This window comes from Hippocampus guttulatus, chromosome 5 (genome assembly GCF_054856545.1).
Source record: "Hippocampus guttulatus isolate MCC_2025c chromosome 5, RoL_Hgut_1.0, whole genome shotgun sequence".
NCBI lineage: Eukaryota > Metazoa > Chordata > Actinopteri > Syngnathiformes > Syngnathidae > Hippocampus > Hippocampus guttulatus.
In genome coordinates this window covers 12,879,042-12,894,559 of record NC_141265.1, presented here as the reverse complement: position 1 = coordinate 12,894,559, position 15,518 = coordinate 12,879,042, and the positions used below count along the sequence as shown (strand labels likewise).

The 15,518-nt window shown below is 40.2% G+C and overlaps 2 protein-coding genes across 6 annotated transcripts; one reads left to right on the top strand and one right to left on the bottom strand.

Moving 5' to 3' along the window:
• Nucleotides 1-1,498: 1,498 nt before the first annotated feature.
• vdac3 (voltage-dependent anion channel 3) lies at nt 1,499-10,836 on the bottom strand. The gene is made up of 10 exons (XM_086111845.1): nt 10,720-10,836; nt 8,408-8,547; nt 6,617-6,688; nt 6,466-6,515; nt 5,161-5,313; nt 4,963-5,015; nt 4,068-4,295; nt 3,094-3,244; nt 2,930-2,987; nt 1,499-2,377 (listed from the first exon to the last, which is right to left on the bottom strand). Exons 2-10 carry the CDS (start codon nt 8,499-8,501, stop codon nt 2,286-2,288), a joined length of 951 nt encoding a protein of 316 aa, XP_085967971.1. The 5' UTR covers nt 8,502-8,547; nt 10,720-10,836; the 3' UTR covers nt 1,499-2,285.
• A 685-nt stretch (nt 10,837-11,521) lies between these two features.
• On the top strand, nt 11,522-15,463 carry enkd1 (enkurin domain containing 1). Of its 5 annotated transcripts, XM_086111528.1 has the most exons (9): nt 11,541-11,571; nt 12,108-12,227; nt 12,329-12,418; nt 12,480-12,704; nt 12,779-12,945; nt 13,205-13,348; nt 14,049-14,182; nt 14,251-14,387; nt 14,598-15,463. In XM_086111528.1, the coding sequence occupies exons 4-9, from the start codon at nt 12,512-12,514 to the stop codon at nt 14,756-14,758; spliced, it is 936 nt and encodes a 311-aa protein (XP_085967654.1). In that variant the 5' UTR covers nt 11,541-11,571; nt 12,108-12,227; nt 12,329-12,418; nt 12,480-12,511; the 3' UTR covers nt 14,759-15,463. The 5 variants fall into 5 exon arrangements, with proteins under 5 accessions (XP_085967650.1, XP_085967654.1, XP_085967652.1 ...); XM_086111524.1 differs by lacking the exon at nt 12,329-12,418 and having other exon boundaries at nt 11,522-11,571; XM_086111526.1 differs by having other exon boundaries at nt 12,329-12,704.
• Nucleotides 15,464-15,518: the final 55 nt, after the last annotated feature.

Below are 15,518 nucleotides of genomic sequence, written 5' to 3'. Positions count from 1 at the left end.
AAAGTCATGAAAACAAAACAAATCCAAAGTAACAAACAAAAAACCATGGCAGAAACCAAAAACTCTCAATAACAAAAACATGACCAAAACATGACTGAAACAAACATAACCGTAGCATACCAACAGCCACAAACAAACATGACAGCAGCAAAAAGCAACAATGACCCGACAATGAGTGGCCGGGCTGGGAGTCCTTTTAGAGGACTAATTACCTAATGACCAACAGGTGTGCAGCTGCAGGGGGAGCCCTACAGTGCCACCTGTTGGTCCCAAACCGAATCATGACAGTACATTGAGGGAGGGGTACTGTCATGATTCGGTTTGGGACCAACAGGTGGCGCTGTAGGGCGCCCCCTGCAGCTGCACACCTGTTGGTCATTAGGTAATTAGTCCTCTAAAAGGACTCCCAGCCCGACCACTCATTGTCGGGTCATTGTTTGCTCTTGGCTACTGTCATGTTTGTTTGTGGCAATCAGGTTTGTTTCAGTCATGTTTCGGTTCCTGTTATGTTTTATTTTCAGTCATGATTTTTGTTTGATACTTTGGACTTTGTTGGTTTTGGATTTAGTTTTCTCTATGTTTAATACAATTCGTCAAGTTCACCCTGCTCCTCCCTCCTGCCTGCTTTTTGGGGTCCACCACCACCTTGCTACGTGACAAGCTGCATGTCACTTCTACCCAAAAGCACAATTTTTGATGTGAAATCTCAAGGGCATTTCAGCAACAAGAGCAACTTTTTAGCCGCAGGTACATATGAAATTACAAACATGGTTAAGTATTATTGTAAAGCACAACATAAACGATATACTGTACAATATACAGTATATCATTTACTATTTACTATACAGCGTATAAACTTCATGAATACAGCTTGGTGGACCTTCCTTAATACCTGTAAAATGTCATTTTTGTTGTGAAAGGTCATGTGATATGACATTTTTGATTTGATTTGCGACACTGTTCACTGGCGATAGTTGCCAAACCCTTAGCTAATGGTCGAACAGGCATGAAAAGTAGTCACTGAGCACGGTACATTACGTGATATTTTAGTCTGGTTTTTGATTGTTAAGACTCTGTTGCAGATTTAACTTTTTTAACTCCATCCATGAATGACCTGGCCCAATTGTCTGTGTTAACAAATCACATGTTGCCGGTAGCACAAAAGTTTGCACACGGTTTTTAATGGAGCATTTTCTCCATTAAGACAAAGTAAAATTTTGAACTACAAACAGGATCAGATTAAGGGCACTTCTAATTCATTCCACAACTTCCTTGATGTCAAAAGATGCACTGCCTGGTTATTTTTTTAATGCGTTTCTCTCCATCTATTGATACTGAGGCGAAGGGAGGTGTTAATATATTGCCACTGGGCTGCAATTTCACCGTGCCGTTACAACTGCAATAATGACATGTTAAGAGAGTGATATTTTGAATTTTGCACCTGTTTTTTTATTATTGATGTCATGATATGTAATGGCACAAAAGTACGTATTCATCATTGTGTTGTAATTTTTTTTATTCCACTGCTTAAATAAAAGTCAGTCTTTGAGGTTATACCTTTTGACTAAGGTTCTTATATAAAGCGCGCGCGCGCACACACACACACGCACGCACACACACACACACCAGACCTTTCAGCGACTGAAGTGAAATGGTGGAGTTAGAGGTCCACTTGCTCACTTGGACAATACATCTTTTATTGCACTTTTTATGATCGGCAGATATTTGGCGAAGTGACCAAAAAATAAAAATGAAAAGTTCCCTCTTTGCTTAAAAACATGGAATTCAATAGCCACGCATTCAGATTTAAATGCAAAACTCACTGTTTGCAATTTGAGTGTGGCAAAAGTTTGAGTTGATATAAAGAGCATTAAATCCTATTTATGCACAAATAAAACAAATATAAGTTAATACACTGGGCACAGTGTGAGTTGAAGTGAATGTTGAATGGGTAACTTTTGGTTGGAAATGACATGATAGTTTTGAATTCACAAAAATATATTTGAAAATGTGTCATTCGCCCGATATTATTGGACAATTATGTGCAGCACATCTCTCCCTTGCTCCGTTGTATTCCAACAGCACAACCTGAACAGTGTGTTGCTGAACTATCAATCTGGTTTAACAATATTGCAATGAAACAAGCCCTGAGACTGAGTTTATTTGTGTGTGTAATGATGTTATTTCGTGTTGCTGGTTGGACCTTGGAGGCGGCTTCATAATTGGCCTCTTTCATTTTCTTCTTTATCCTTGTTCCGCGATGACATTTCTTCTTCCCGGTCTCTTTACACATCCACCTCGAAACCCAGGCCCATCTTGTGTCCGCCACCGTTGATATTCTTCCCGTCGATCAGTGTTGAGAGTGTTAGCTTGATTCCTGGGGGAAAAGAAGAAGGAAGCATCAATGGTGCCCTTTTGCCAGTAGTTGGAAGTCAGGGCATCTTCAAAATCTACAGCCTAAATTATTGGAGTGCCTTGAGGGGAGTGACCCGACGAATAAGTTTGCTATGTGGTGGCAGCGAAGGCGACTAACTTCACAAAAAGCAAAAGCTTGGCAGACATTGAACAAATGTTCTCAAAAAAGAGGCTTCGATCTGCTTATTGACACGCCCACTTCATGTCTCCTGTCAAACTAAACAAAAATAATTACAGAGCCGCGTGAATTCATGATGCTAAAATATTTATTTAAAAATATATATACTGTACGTATGTGGATGTTTGATTTTTTTTTTCTTCAATCACATTTCAAACTCTTATGTGCTACAATGGGCTTACAGAATCAGGACTGCTGTCCCATGTAACCTAAACTGTATTAGCAACGGTACCAAATATTTTTCTGTTCTCTGATTGGTTTGTTAGATCAAAATTGTCCACTTTTATTGCACTGTTGTGCCAGAAAAACTGAACCAGCGAGCGCAGAAAAACAAACCTGGCCTGAGGGTTTGCGTGTATCCTACTCCAACAAAGCAGGAGTTGTTGACTTTGGCCTGTATGGAGAAAACGGCAAATCTTGAGTGTCCGTAGACAGGAAGTGACACGCCGTGACATCTTTGTATAGCCCACAATTGTGAGACTCCTGGGACCATTCCTTACAGAAAGAGAGGCATTCTTATCCAGCTGATATTTGGCTCCCACGCTGAAGAGTGTGTTGTTGCTTCCAGCCGTCCAGGCCAGGTGGACCGCAGTCTCCGCTTTGCTGTTCACCTTTTGGTAAATAGAGCCGGCAAATTCTGTGCCATCGTTGCTGCAACAGAAAAGTAGAGTGAATGCTGAAAAGAAGAGAACCACTAGAACGACCCGGAATAGATGAAAATGATAGGAGGTGACCAATAGAGTGCATATAAAAAGTCTATAGAGCCCTGTTTTGGGGATATGGAAAATGCGATCAAGATAAATCATTTGAATAAAACAATCCACCATTGATGTGACCTCTAACAAAATAATTTAAGAAAAATCCAAATCTTTTCAAGACAAACTGAGATAATGTGGTAGCACAAGTGTGCACAACTTATTATAACTGATTAAAACACCTTTGATTATCCCCAAATAAAGTTCAGCTGTTCCTGGTTAGGATTGATCTCATTGATGATCAGGAGAATGGTATTAAAAAAATTGCAAGCATGGAATGGAGAGAAAATACTGTATTTATTTGTGTTGCATCTGCAACTCATGATTATTTTCTTAACCGATTAATCAATGAATTAGATTTTAAAAGCACATTTCAATTTCCGTCCCTTTATTTAAGAAAAAAGGGGCATTATTATTATATTCCAAATCAGGCCTTGGTTTTTTTCCTCTAGCAGATCATATGAAGTTTGAGTACCTGAAGAAAACCAACGCAAGCACCGTCAGAACATGACATAACCCCAAGTCATGAAAAAAAAAATTACATTAAAAATCAATATAGCATTTTTATATTGTCTTTCTGTCTTGCTTTTTCCATAATTGCTATTCAAGGCCCTGTAACCAAATGCACAAGCCCACAATAGATGAAAAGACAAAACAACATAAACAGAACAATAGTTGATTTTGACACCGTATAATATGACGTGTAACATGACACTCACACGCTGGTGTGGAGCTGAAAGTCGCGGGCCTTGTATCCCAGAGAGAAGTTGTTCATGGTAAGCCTGGACTTGGCGGTATCGAATGCCACCTGGTAGCCCGCCAGCCAGCCCTTGTAGCCCAGTACGGTGGCACTGTGGACAGTGGGGCCGCCCATGTCGAACACCAGGTCGCAGCCCACGTTGACAAAGTCACGCTTGTAAGCAGCGTTCAGCTTGGCGCTCTTTTTGCTGCAGGATGAGGGCAAATCATTTATCTACACCAGTGGTTCTTAACCTGGGTTCGGTGAATCGGTCTCAGGGGTTCGGCGGAGCCTCTGCCATGGAGGGTAAAACACACGCGACGCAACATGTCAATTAGTTCTAACAGGCTCGCTTGGCTATCACTGGCTGCCGATGATCACATGACATTGCTTGTCCAATCAGTGCTGTTGGAAATTTAGTTCGCTTAGTAGTCATCGTGTGACTGTTGTGATTGTACGTTGTACAATTAAAAAAAAAAAAAAAAAAAAAGATACTTATCTCCTGAAATTGTATTTTCTTTTTTCTGTTTTTAATAAATGCATTTTTTTTGTAATGTCTTGAAATTGTAAAAATATTTATTTTTGACTAATGAAGAGTTCTGTGAATGTATAGATTAACTGGTTGGGTTCGGTACCTCTAAGAAGGTTAAGAACCACCGATCGACACTTGTAACTACTTCACATGTGTCGGGACTTATTTAAAGGGGACATACAGATTTGTTTTCTTTTTTTTTTTGGGGCACACTTACCGTAGATTTTTCAATTTCTGGGCCTGCTCACTTATCAAGAGTGAAATTAAATAAGTCATTCAGGCATAGTCATTTTGAGTGACTGTTTGACAATTGTGTGCTTATAATGAAGAGGACAGGTCTTACCCTGTGTTGGGTACAAATGAGGTGTCCAGCCCAAGCTTCAAGCCCTTTGCCAGCTGCAGATCAGGAAATAAGTTCATATTCTATCAAAGCTCATTTTAACCCTTTCAAGGACAGCGGTTACTACAGTGGACAGCATATCATGTTATCAGGTTACAGGCTGCATGAAAGCGTTAAAGGTAGTTTGGCATTTGACTGCACCTGGTCCTCGAACGTGATTTCTGTGGCCAAAGTGTTATCCGTGTTCCATTTCTGATTGAAGCTGAGGCCCAGCTTGTCGACTTTGTACTTGGCCTCCAGGTGGCCGCCCGACTTGCCCGTTTCGGTGTTGCTGGAGCCAGAGGTGGCAAACTCCTGCGAGACAGAGCGGAGGTCAGAGGTGAGAGGCAAGAATCCGGTGAAAGCAGCTCGCAGCTGAGGGGAAGTACTCAAGGAGCCCACAAAAAGCATCATTTCGCTGCTGCGGTTGGGGAGGACTCTGGGGAAGAGGTTGGTGCTCAGTGTGTGAGGATATGCTTTGGTGGAGCTACATTTGCACTTGTAGTCGTGCCTTGTGACACAAGTGAACACACTCACAGGTTTGGGGATTTTTTTTTTTTTTTTTTTACTTTGACTTGCTAGCAAAAACTTGAGATTCAAGCACTGTATGGTTGCTCCTCGTATTATAATGTTAATTGGATAGAGTGAGTTAGCTTGTCAGTCGCACCTTGGCTAAAATATCAACATGTGCAGACGGCTAACATGCGTGCTTCAGCACCCCGAAAAAGGGCCAGCAAATGCCTGCGCGTTAAGGAATGGATAAACACGCATGGTGCAGCAACACATGGAGACAGACAATAGAACAATACTCAAAGGCACAAGTCTAATTTTTTTTTGTTGGTATTTTTGGGCTGCAAGACATTAATGGCATTTCCATTCATCTCAAAAGGGAAAGTTGACTTAAGTTGTTAGTGTTTTAAGTGAAGGGAATGGTCCAGAACCAATCAAACTCATATCTCAAGGCACCACTATACAAATCTTTACAAGTGCAGAATACCCATCTACTCCCTTATATATACAGACACTGTCTTACCATCTGACATGAACATCCAAAGAAGAAGGGAGCGGATAAAAAAAGAGAAAGGACAACATTAGAGGGGGGAAATGGAAGGGACAACCACATGCACTATATGGACAAGGGTTGAGAGAGGACTACAAACCTAATTTGAATTCAAGGTAGAAATAGAGGGAACAATTCCATATTTTCATCCAATTTTACTTCCCGTACATGTAAGGACTCGATTTCACAATAATTTTGTCCATGTGATCCCAAGATCATGAGGACGTGCCTATTTATTTTTCAACGCAAACTTGTGTGTGATTTCTCACATACAAATGGTTAAAACATACACACACACAGACCCAGACACAAACACACACAAACATAATGGCAGAAAAAGAAATGAACCTGTATAAAAACTGATTTGCAACAACAGATTCAAATATGACATGGCACAAAGTACTTACAACACCATTTTGGGACTTGGTCTTCACATCCAGCTTAAGAATTCCATAACCTGGCAGAGACGAGGAAGGAATGATGAGCACATACAAAAAAAAAGAAGGTAAGAAAAAGTTGGAGCATACTTATGAATGGCTTATAAAGTATTGTTTGTACCATAGCCCTTGTTGAAGATGTCTTTGGCAGACTTCCCCAAGTCTGCGTATGAAGGCGGGACGGCCATTGTGTCTGAGAAAAAAATAACATACAAGTTTTGCATGCAGTAATAGCCCTACACACATAAAACACTTTTTTGTGGTAGCTTTATTCAGAAAGATATAATAGAGCCATGTTTAAAGAAATAATAACAAAAGCACAATGTTCAACATTATTTTCTTTCTAAAACTCCCACGTTGATCTGGTAGCCTGACAAAGTTTCATTGGAAAAATGTTCTTCTTTTAATTTTTTTTTTCTTCAAAAATGTTTATTCTTCTAACAATTTTTTTTCTTGTAAAAATACATAAGAACATGCTACTTTGTGTAGCGTCTTTCTTATCGCTATACATCCCAACAAGATTGACGAGTGAAAATATATCCGATTAAAGCCTCTGATGGCTGGATTGTTTCCGACCGAGTAGACGCAAGCGCTAGCCACACGCTAGCTCGTAAGCTAACGTGTTTTCAAGGGTCCTATCTGCGTCACCTCCTCGCTTTGGAATTAAAATAATGACACTGAGCCGTTCGGTAAATGGTGGCATGGAGGCCCCCTTTCAGTCACGAGTTCTTAGAATCATCGTCATCGTCAAATAAGTACTTGAACTCATTCTCATTTTTATGAATTGCAGGCTTAATTAGGACTGAAGACGGTCTGCAAGCAACAAGATGTCTCCTGGAAACTTGGGATGCACTCAAGGCATTACAATAAACAGGCTTGACCAAATATTTGCCTGCAAACAAGAGTTTTTGAGCACAAAGGAGGAGGGAAGAGCCTGGCCATCTGGAACCGAGACCTGTGTGGATCAAGAAGTTGATGTATGACAGCTCCCCTCCCACGCTTGATGAGCGTGCAGCATGGCTGTTAGCTGGCTGGCAGCCTGTTTGCTAATAGACTGTATGCCTAAACCACTGAGCCGAAGCATACACTCAGTGGCCGCTACATTAGGTCCACAACTTTCCTCACAGGATGAATAAAGTATCTTTCTAGCTAGTGTAGCGAGAAAGCAACGAGCTGGATAACTACTGGGGAAAACGTAAGCCAAACGTAAGGCAAGCGTGCGCTCGATATCCAGATTGCGCATCGCTCGCGAGCTCACTATCAGTACAGTTGTACCAGTGTGTGCATTTTTTTTTCCTCTGTAGAAAGGCTCCTATGACAGAAGTGCTAACAGAACCATTTATCAGGTTTGGTAGACGGTGAGCAATAAGCGCTCCGACAAATGATCAGCAAGTGTCTCTCGAATTGACATGGTGACCTTGTGATCACGCGTTCACTTCACTTCACTTCCCTGCTTTAATAACCATTAGAGGCGGCCTTAAAATAGCTACTGTGTCCCTGATTGAGTTCTTGGATCCAAATACTCTCAGCTGAAATAAAAAGGCTTCCTTCTACTAAGCATTTTGGGACCCTCATAATTCTAGCAGAGGAGCCAGATGAGGTGGCTTGGGCATCTGATTCGGATGCCTCCTGAGCGCCTCCCCGGTGAGGTGTTCCGGGCATGTCCCACCGGGAGGAGACCCCGAGGAAGACCCAGGACATGCTGTAGAGACTATGTCACCCAGCTGGCCTGGGAACGTCTCGGGATCCCCCGGGGAGAGCTGGAAGAAGTAGCTAGGGAGAGGGAAGTCTGGGCTTCCCTGCTAAAGCTGTTGCCCCCACGACCCGGCCCCGGATAAGCGGTAGAAGATGGATGGATGGATGGATAATTCTAGCATCGATTCATGCAGCCCCCCCCCCCCCGATCACTCACCGTGTCCTTTAGGTGCATGGTGACACGTGAAACATTGGTCTCTGTTCCCTGCCTTGTCCTGCTGCGTTGCTCGGCCCTTTGCTTTCCCCACCATTGCCTCTTCAGAGGAGCACAGCACAAGGAGTAGTCTTGTTCTCTTTCTATATCAACACAACATCAGATATATACTTTTGACACTTTTTCTTAGCTTCTGTGAGTGCTATCATGTTTGTTGTTGCGGCTGCGGTGGCGTTAGTGTGCGGTTGATGTTGTAAAGGCCACTGTACTTTGTACATAACATGAGAACACAATAAGAATGTGAGATAACAATAAAACCTAATCCAATATCCAAATATTTCTGAGGTTGGACTAATCATCCATCAACATTTTTGAGGAAAAATATGATATGCCCTAAAGTCAGTTTTTAGAGTAACAACTTGTGATTAGTGACATTTTTAACATCAACGCATGTTTTGCCACATATTTCACCAAGACAAGCGTTATCCTCCATATTCCTGTGAATTTAAAAAGCTTTTTTATTTTCATCCTCTGCTGACACCCCCCCCCCCCCCAGACACACACACACACACACACACACACACACAACTCCCACCTCCTCATTTCAAACTGCTCTAAATTTAGAGCCTGGGAGAACCTGACACTGACACACATGTGAGTTGGATTAAAAAACTAACAAAACAAAACAAAAACAGGCCCTCCAGGGTCAGTATTACTAAACCGCTGAATAAAAACAAGATTTAAACATTCTTCAATCGCATACATGTTGTGTGTTTATATTGTAGCGTCACACTTCATCTGCCCCTCATCTGTCCAAATGACTGCCTTGACTGGGCTCAAAGGTCAACAAAATGCTGATAAATAATGGAAATGAACTCACACATACACATACACACACACACACACACAAACAAGATGGCGAACATTAGGAAACTATATTTGCTATTTTCAAACGCTCCTTTGCATGTTATATTGTTTGCAAAGAAAGTGATTTTATGCGTATTTGCTGTGCATAATTAAATTATGATACCGTTTTTAAAAAATGGACAATCATAATTATACAACTACTGTATTGTACATGTACAGAATAAAATCATTCCATCAAAATAATAATAAAATATATAGAGTAACAGCTATTATGAAATGCAGTGTAGAATAAATGACTAAATATAAATACATGTAATTTAGACACCAAACATAATTGAAAATATATAACATTGATATGTTTAGAAGCATTTTCTAATTTTAATAACATGACTCATATGATAACATTTATAACGTAAAAATAAACACATATAATTTCTACCAAATAAATAGTATACAATAAACAACCTTATCAGTATTTTCCGTGAATGTTTAAATCACAACAATTACGTATAATATTAAAAATGAAAATAATATATAAATACAATACATCAAATAATCAAAATAACAACAGCATTTATATAATAAAATGCATTATACACGTACATCTAAGGTAGGTTACATATTGTAAATATATATTTTATATATAGGTCTTTAAATATTTTTAACAAATAAAAACTTGTTACGTGTCATATGTGTGTAGCTTACATATTGGATGAATGCACGTGTCTGTGTGTGTGTGTTCGTGTGCGTGTGCGTGTCAGATAAGGTCTAAAGCAGTTAACGCAACTCAACTCAACTCAACTCAACTGTATTTAATAAATACTATATTCTATAAATACTAGGTATAGAGCACTTTCAAACAGCCATCGCTGCATACAAAGTTAAGTTACATTAAAAGCTTACTCGTCAAGCCCTCAGGGGTGTAACACTTAAACTGAGGGCTGTGTAACACGTAAACTATCACGCTGATCATCTCTTCTCTGCTTGTGCGAATTATGACAGTTATTATGAGTACTGATTTCTGCAGCATACTGGCTAACAATCCTATAAGTGTATGCACTTGTCCCTTTGAGCAAGGAAGGAGAGTGACCGAACATATAAATGGTTAGTGGGAGTGCCAAGAGATAACAGACCCCCACTGTGCACGTAGCCATTGACCTTTATTTCTGCGAACAGGTGGAAACTGGCTTTTATGAACAATATGGAGGCTAAAACAAAAATACCTACTTATATTTAAAAACAATTGGCAGACAATGTGTATACAGTATCAGTTTGTCTGAACCAAGTGATATATTACACAGCAGCTGGATGCACTGGACAGTCCTTTATGTCCGAAACAGACCTGCCTTGACAGTAAAAAAAAAATGGTCGTGTCGTAGTGAAGTAAACCGTACTAACGCGCACAACTTTAAAGTATCAGAGAATTATTGAGTGCAAACTGTTGTTACCTTTAAAGTGCTGGCGATGTGCGTCGACTGCAGAGTTTAACAAGGCAGCTGCGGTGGGACAAGGAGAGAGCTCAGGGTTACGCGCATGCGCACACGAGTCCTCTGCTGAGGGCGGTGTCTTTGTGTAATTGACATGGAATAAATACATGGATTTAATTGACTGCTGAGTTGACTTTTTACATGATGAATTATAAGAATGTGCAAATGTCAACTAGTAGGGGGCTATAATTGCTATTTCAAGCAACATTTCATTCAGAATTATTCGTTTAAGGCAACTTGTGTGAAACGAAAATAATCAGTTCAATAAAATCACGTCAATCTCTGTGATGCCATATATATTAAAATTGTGACTTAATATGATGTCCGTGACGTCATTTAAAATTCCAACTCCTGCGTTATTTAAAGTATTCCAACTGACATGTTGTTATTGTGTAATCAGAAATATGATGATGGATCGTCGCTGTTCGTTTTGTTTTGAATGTTTTTATAATTATTTTTTCTGTATTTTTCATCTGCGTGAAGTGACTCGTGTTTATACAGCTGGGGGTGGAACCGTGGTTTCAGTTGAGCCTTTAGAATACAGTACATCATATTAATGCAGTGCGAACAAACTCTTGGAGTATATTGTGATTAGAGCCGGAGGACTGATAGCACTCATTAATAAGAAACTCTTTGACAACAATTTGGGCCAAACAAAAAATACCACAGAGGTTAGCCTAAGTTTAGACTTGCTTTCTTTTCTGTGTTCTTGCTCTCTGCGCGGTGACGCTGTTGCCATGGTGACTAAAACTCAAACACACGTCATCAAGCTGCGTGGCTCACGTTAATCCTGCGCTCGACAATAACATTGAGGTAAATGAAGTTCTCAGCGCAGTTTCGTGCAACAAAACTATTTACGTTTATGATTTATGCTCATCGTAGTGTTGGTGTTGTTTACCGAGAGTCACGTGTATGAGTTTGTGAGTCGAAATCCGCTCTGCAGGTGTCACACTTGGTAATTACTCTTTTTTTTTTACGATTTACGCCATCTTTCAACATTTCCGATTACTTTTGTTTTCATTCATTTGATTTATATCCTCTGTTATCGTTGTAAAACTAATCCTTTGCGAAATGACAATGACGGCAGTCAAAATTTGGAAGACATGGCCTTACAAGGATCTGTTTTGATGTAGTAATGTAATGCACGACTGTCTGTGTCCTATGTGTTGTGTTGTGTTGTGTTGTGTTATTTTTGTTATTTTGACTTCAAAATGGCGCCGCCTGAGTGGCTGCCTTTCCAGCAGCTCCTATATTTTGTTGTTCTACTTCTTCCTTTCATAACTTTGGTGTTGTGAATCGGGAATTTCTCCATTGCGAGACTAATAAAGGTTTTCTCATCTTCAATCTAGAGTAGCCGAAGGTTAAAGTGCAGTACAGCTTTTCAATGTGCGAGGGGCCTTCATCAATATGTGGACCAATCCCACCAGACCCATCGCTGTTTCCCCAATACTACAAAAGACCTGCTTCGGGTTAGTCACACACGCACTGGTGGATGGATTGATGGATGGATGAATGAAGTTCTCGTTTGTGAATGTGAATGGCTGTTTGTCTATATGTGCTCTGCGATTAGCTGGCACCTACTTCAGGGTACAGGTGTACCCCGCCTCTCACCCCAACATCATATGAATAGACCGCAGCTTCTTTCAAACAGAAAATAAATGTAAGTGTAGTTTAATGGAACTTTTGCAATGATGGATACTGATGAAATGTTGTTTTTCCAGCATTGGCTCGTTTAGAGGGAAGCAAACGCGGTATGTTGAGCTTGCTGTCGGGGCCTCTTGCTCCAGATCCTGTCCTGCATCCTGACTGCTACAGTGCCCATGCCTCTGCACGACGTCCCCGCATCAGCGCCAATGCTTCGCACATTCTGGAGAAAGGGCAGACAGGCGTCATGAGGGAGCTTCTGAATGTAGATTATTTTCCTGCCACAGAGATAACCAAACCCAGTAAGCCACTCTCTTCTCATATTTGGACTTTTGGTTTGATCATGCCAACTGTTTCATAATGTTTTGTCCCTCAGAAGAGCCAGAGTTTGACTTTCGCAAAGACAATATCCGACGGCTTCGAGACATCCAGAGACGTTGCAAAGAAGTGCAAGCTGAGAAGGCCCGTTCCACCCCAGTCAAAGCTCTGTGGACGTCAACTAAATACCACAACATCCAATCCAAATTCCTGATAGACTTACAGGTGACGATTGCTTCTATTAAAAAGCACACAAAAGACAGGGATAACTCCATTCTGTCATCCATCTTCCATACCACTTACTCTCACTACCTTCACGCGCCTGCTCGAGCAGAGATCCCCAATCACCAGTCTGCAACCGGGTACGGGTCTAGGGCCGTTTGGTACCAAAAAGCAGAGATATCAACCGCCTCCACAACTTGAGAATCACTCCATGAATACAATTGATGTCGATCACTTTTCGTCCCTTTTTGTTGTTGTGCAGGCCACCGGTCCGGTTGTGAAACCACAGTGTCAAAACTTTCTAAAGGGTCACTCAAAAAATAAAGTACCACCAAGACCACACTCAATCCCTGCTGCTGTGACCTTGCGTCACTCTTGCACACCTGAACAGGACAAGAATTTGCAAGTAAGAAAAGCGAATTATGTAGATTTCCGAAATGTAGTTTATGAAGAAATAATGCAGCAACTCAATGAAATTTCCACACCCAAACAATTTTCTTTATTTGCTCTAATATTTGTTGTATTGAATTCATGTTCCCATTTTTAGCACTTTTAATCTCTAAAATGCAAACTTTATTAAACATGGGATTTTTTCCCCTGTCTTTTCACTTCAGCATGAAGAAGGTATAGAATAAACATTTGCATGTCAATAAATTTGAATATCATTGAAGTAGTTCATTTTCATTATATCAGTTGATAAGGTGAAACTCATGTGTATTGATTAAACACAAAGGCAAGTACTTTTCATAAGACCAATCCCTACATAAATTCTGAATTTTTAAAAAAAGTATTGTTTCTCATGTAATATTCTAATTCCTTGGGTGGTAGGGAGGCAGAAATAGGAATGGAGATGTACGGTAGGTAGGTGAGAGGGTAGGTAGGTATCAGGACTACGGACGCTCCTGTAAGATTTTATATGCTTTTTAATTTCATATGACTGTCAGGTGGCGACGACAACATCTTTGCGACTGAATTATAATTCAGTACTGTAGATTATCAAGTTCCGGTCCTTGTCTTACAGTGGACCTGGAGTTCTTATGTATTTATGCATTTGCTATTCGGGCCTGTCGCGCAATGTGATTCGGTGTTTGTCCATTCATTTGTAGGTGAACGGTCAAAGCATAAATTTCATTAAATATAATGCAAGGGCAGCAGGACAGACTCTGCAGAGGTCCCAGTCGCTGACAAACCTGCGGGATAAACCAGTGCCCAGTGCTGTCAAGGGTCAGGTGCCACACTAGTAAGTCATCTTCTACGCGAATAATCAACATATAGTAAAAAACACTGACACGGTTTTGTTCTACACAGCATAGAAGAGAGGAAGAAGCAATGGCGAAAAGAGGAGGAGGAGGCAAGGAAGAAGAAACTTATTCCATCTGTTCCTCCTGGTCACACCTTAATGGCTGACAGTGACAGGCAGGAAACTCTGAAGACGCTCAAAGAGAGTATGTTTTTATTCTATAGGTTTAAGTGTGTTTTAATCAATTTAAATGTGTTTCAAGTGTGTGAAGGGTAGTACAACTGATGAAACATTTTCTTTATTTTGTGGATTTTCACCGATTGTGGGTTCATCTGGAACTAATCCCCCCGCGATAAACAGTAGTTCACTGGATAGTTTGTCTTTTGACTTTTGAACACTGATTTTCTCCTCACAGGCCATCGCTCCTTGGTGACGGAGCTGCTGTTGCTTCCTCTCAAAGCAGACAATCTGAGTGTTCGTTTGCGGCGCGCTCACCTTGATAGAAGACTTTCTGAGATTGAGGAAGCCATCAAAATCTTTTCCAGGGATAAAGTTTATGTCAAAACAAATTCCTAACCCCTGAAGAGGACGGGATGGGACATCCACCTGCTAAACTTTTTAAGAGTTGATTGTGACTTGGGTGTTAAATTATGCAACATTGCACTGTATCATGTGACCTTTTGTATAATGATAGTGTTTGAAAAGTTCTGTTTTTTTTATCCTGAAAGGTGGCAAATCATACCAACTACAGAATGACAAAAAAAAATCCAAATTTCTACTGGATTGTATGATTCTGTTTAGGAGAAAAATGCTCTCAACTATTTAAAAAATGACTGCACTGGTTTGTGTGTGTGTAAACTGCTATATACCGCTACTTTTCACAAAGATATGATGGGCAATTCAATCCTAAAATGTTGAAATAATAGACCTTATAGCACAATATGAATATTTCAACCCATTGTGCTGAGAATTGTAATTCCATTTGATTCAGATGAAACTAAATACAAAACACTTGTAACAAAATTTTGTTGCTAAACTTATTTCAAACATTTTGCATATAATATTAACTATTTTTCTAACAAACGTTTCGTAGATGAAATGATAGCGTGTACTCGTATGGTGGCTGAGAGAGCTCATGTTCGTGAAAGGTTCTCCATTGAGAGTGTTATTTTCCCTTTGTTTGAACGTTTCTTTTCTGCAGTTAAATTGATTTGGTGATACGAATCTGTTTTTACTTACTGTAAAAAAAGCACCTAAAAAATAAAGTACGATTTCAAAGTTGACGAATTTATTTTTTTCATGTTAACAAACAAAACTTTATTCATAAACCGAAACA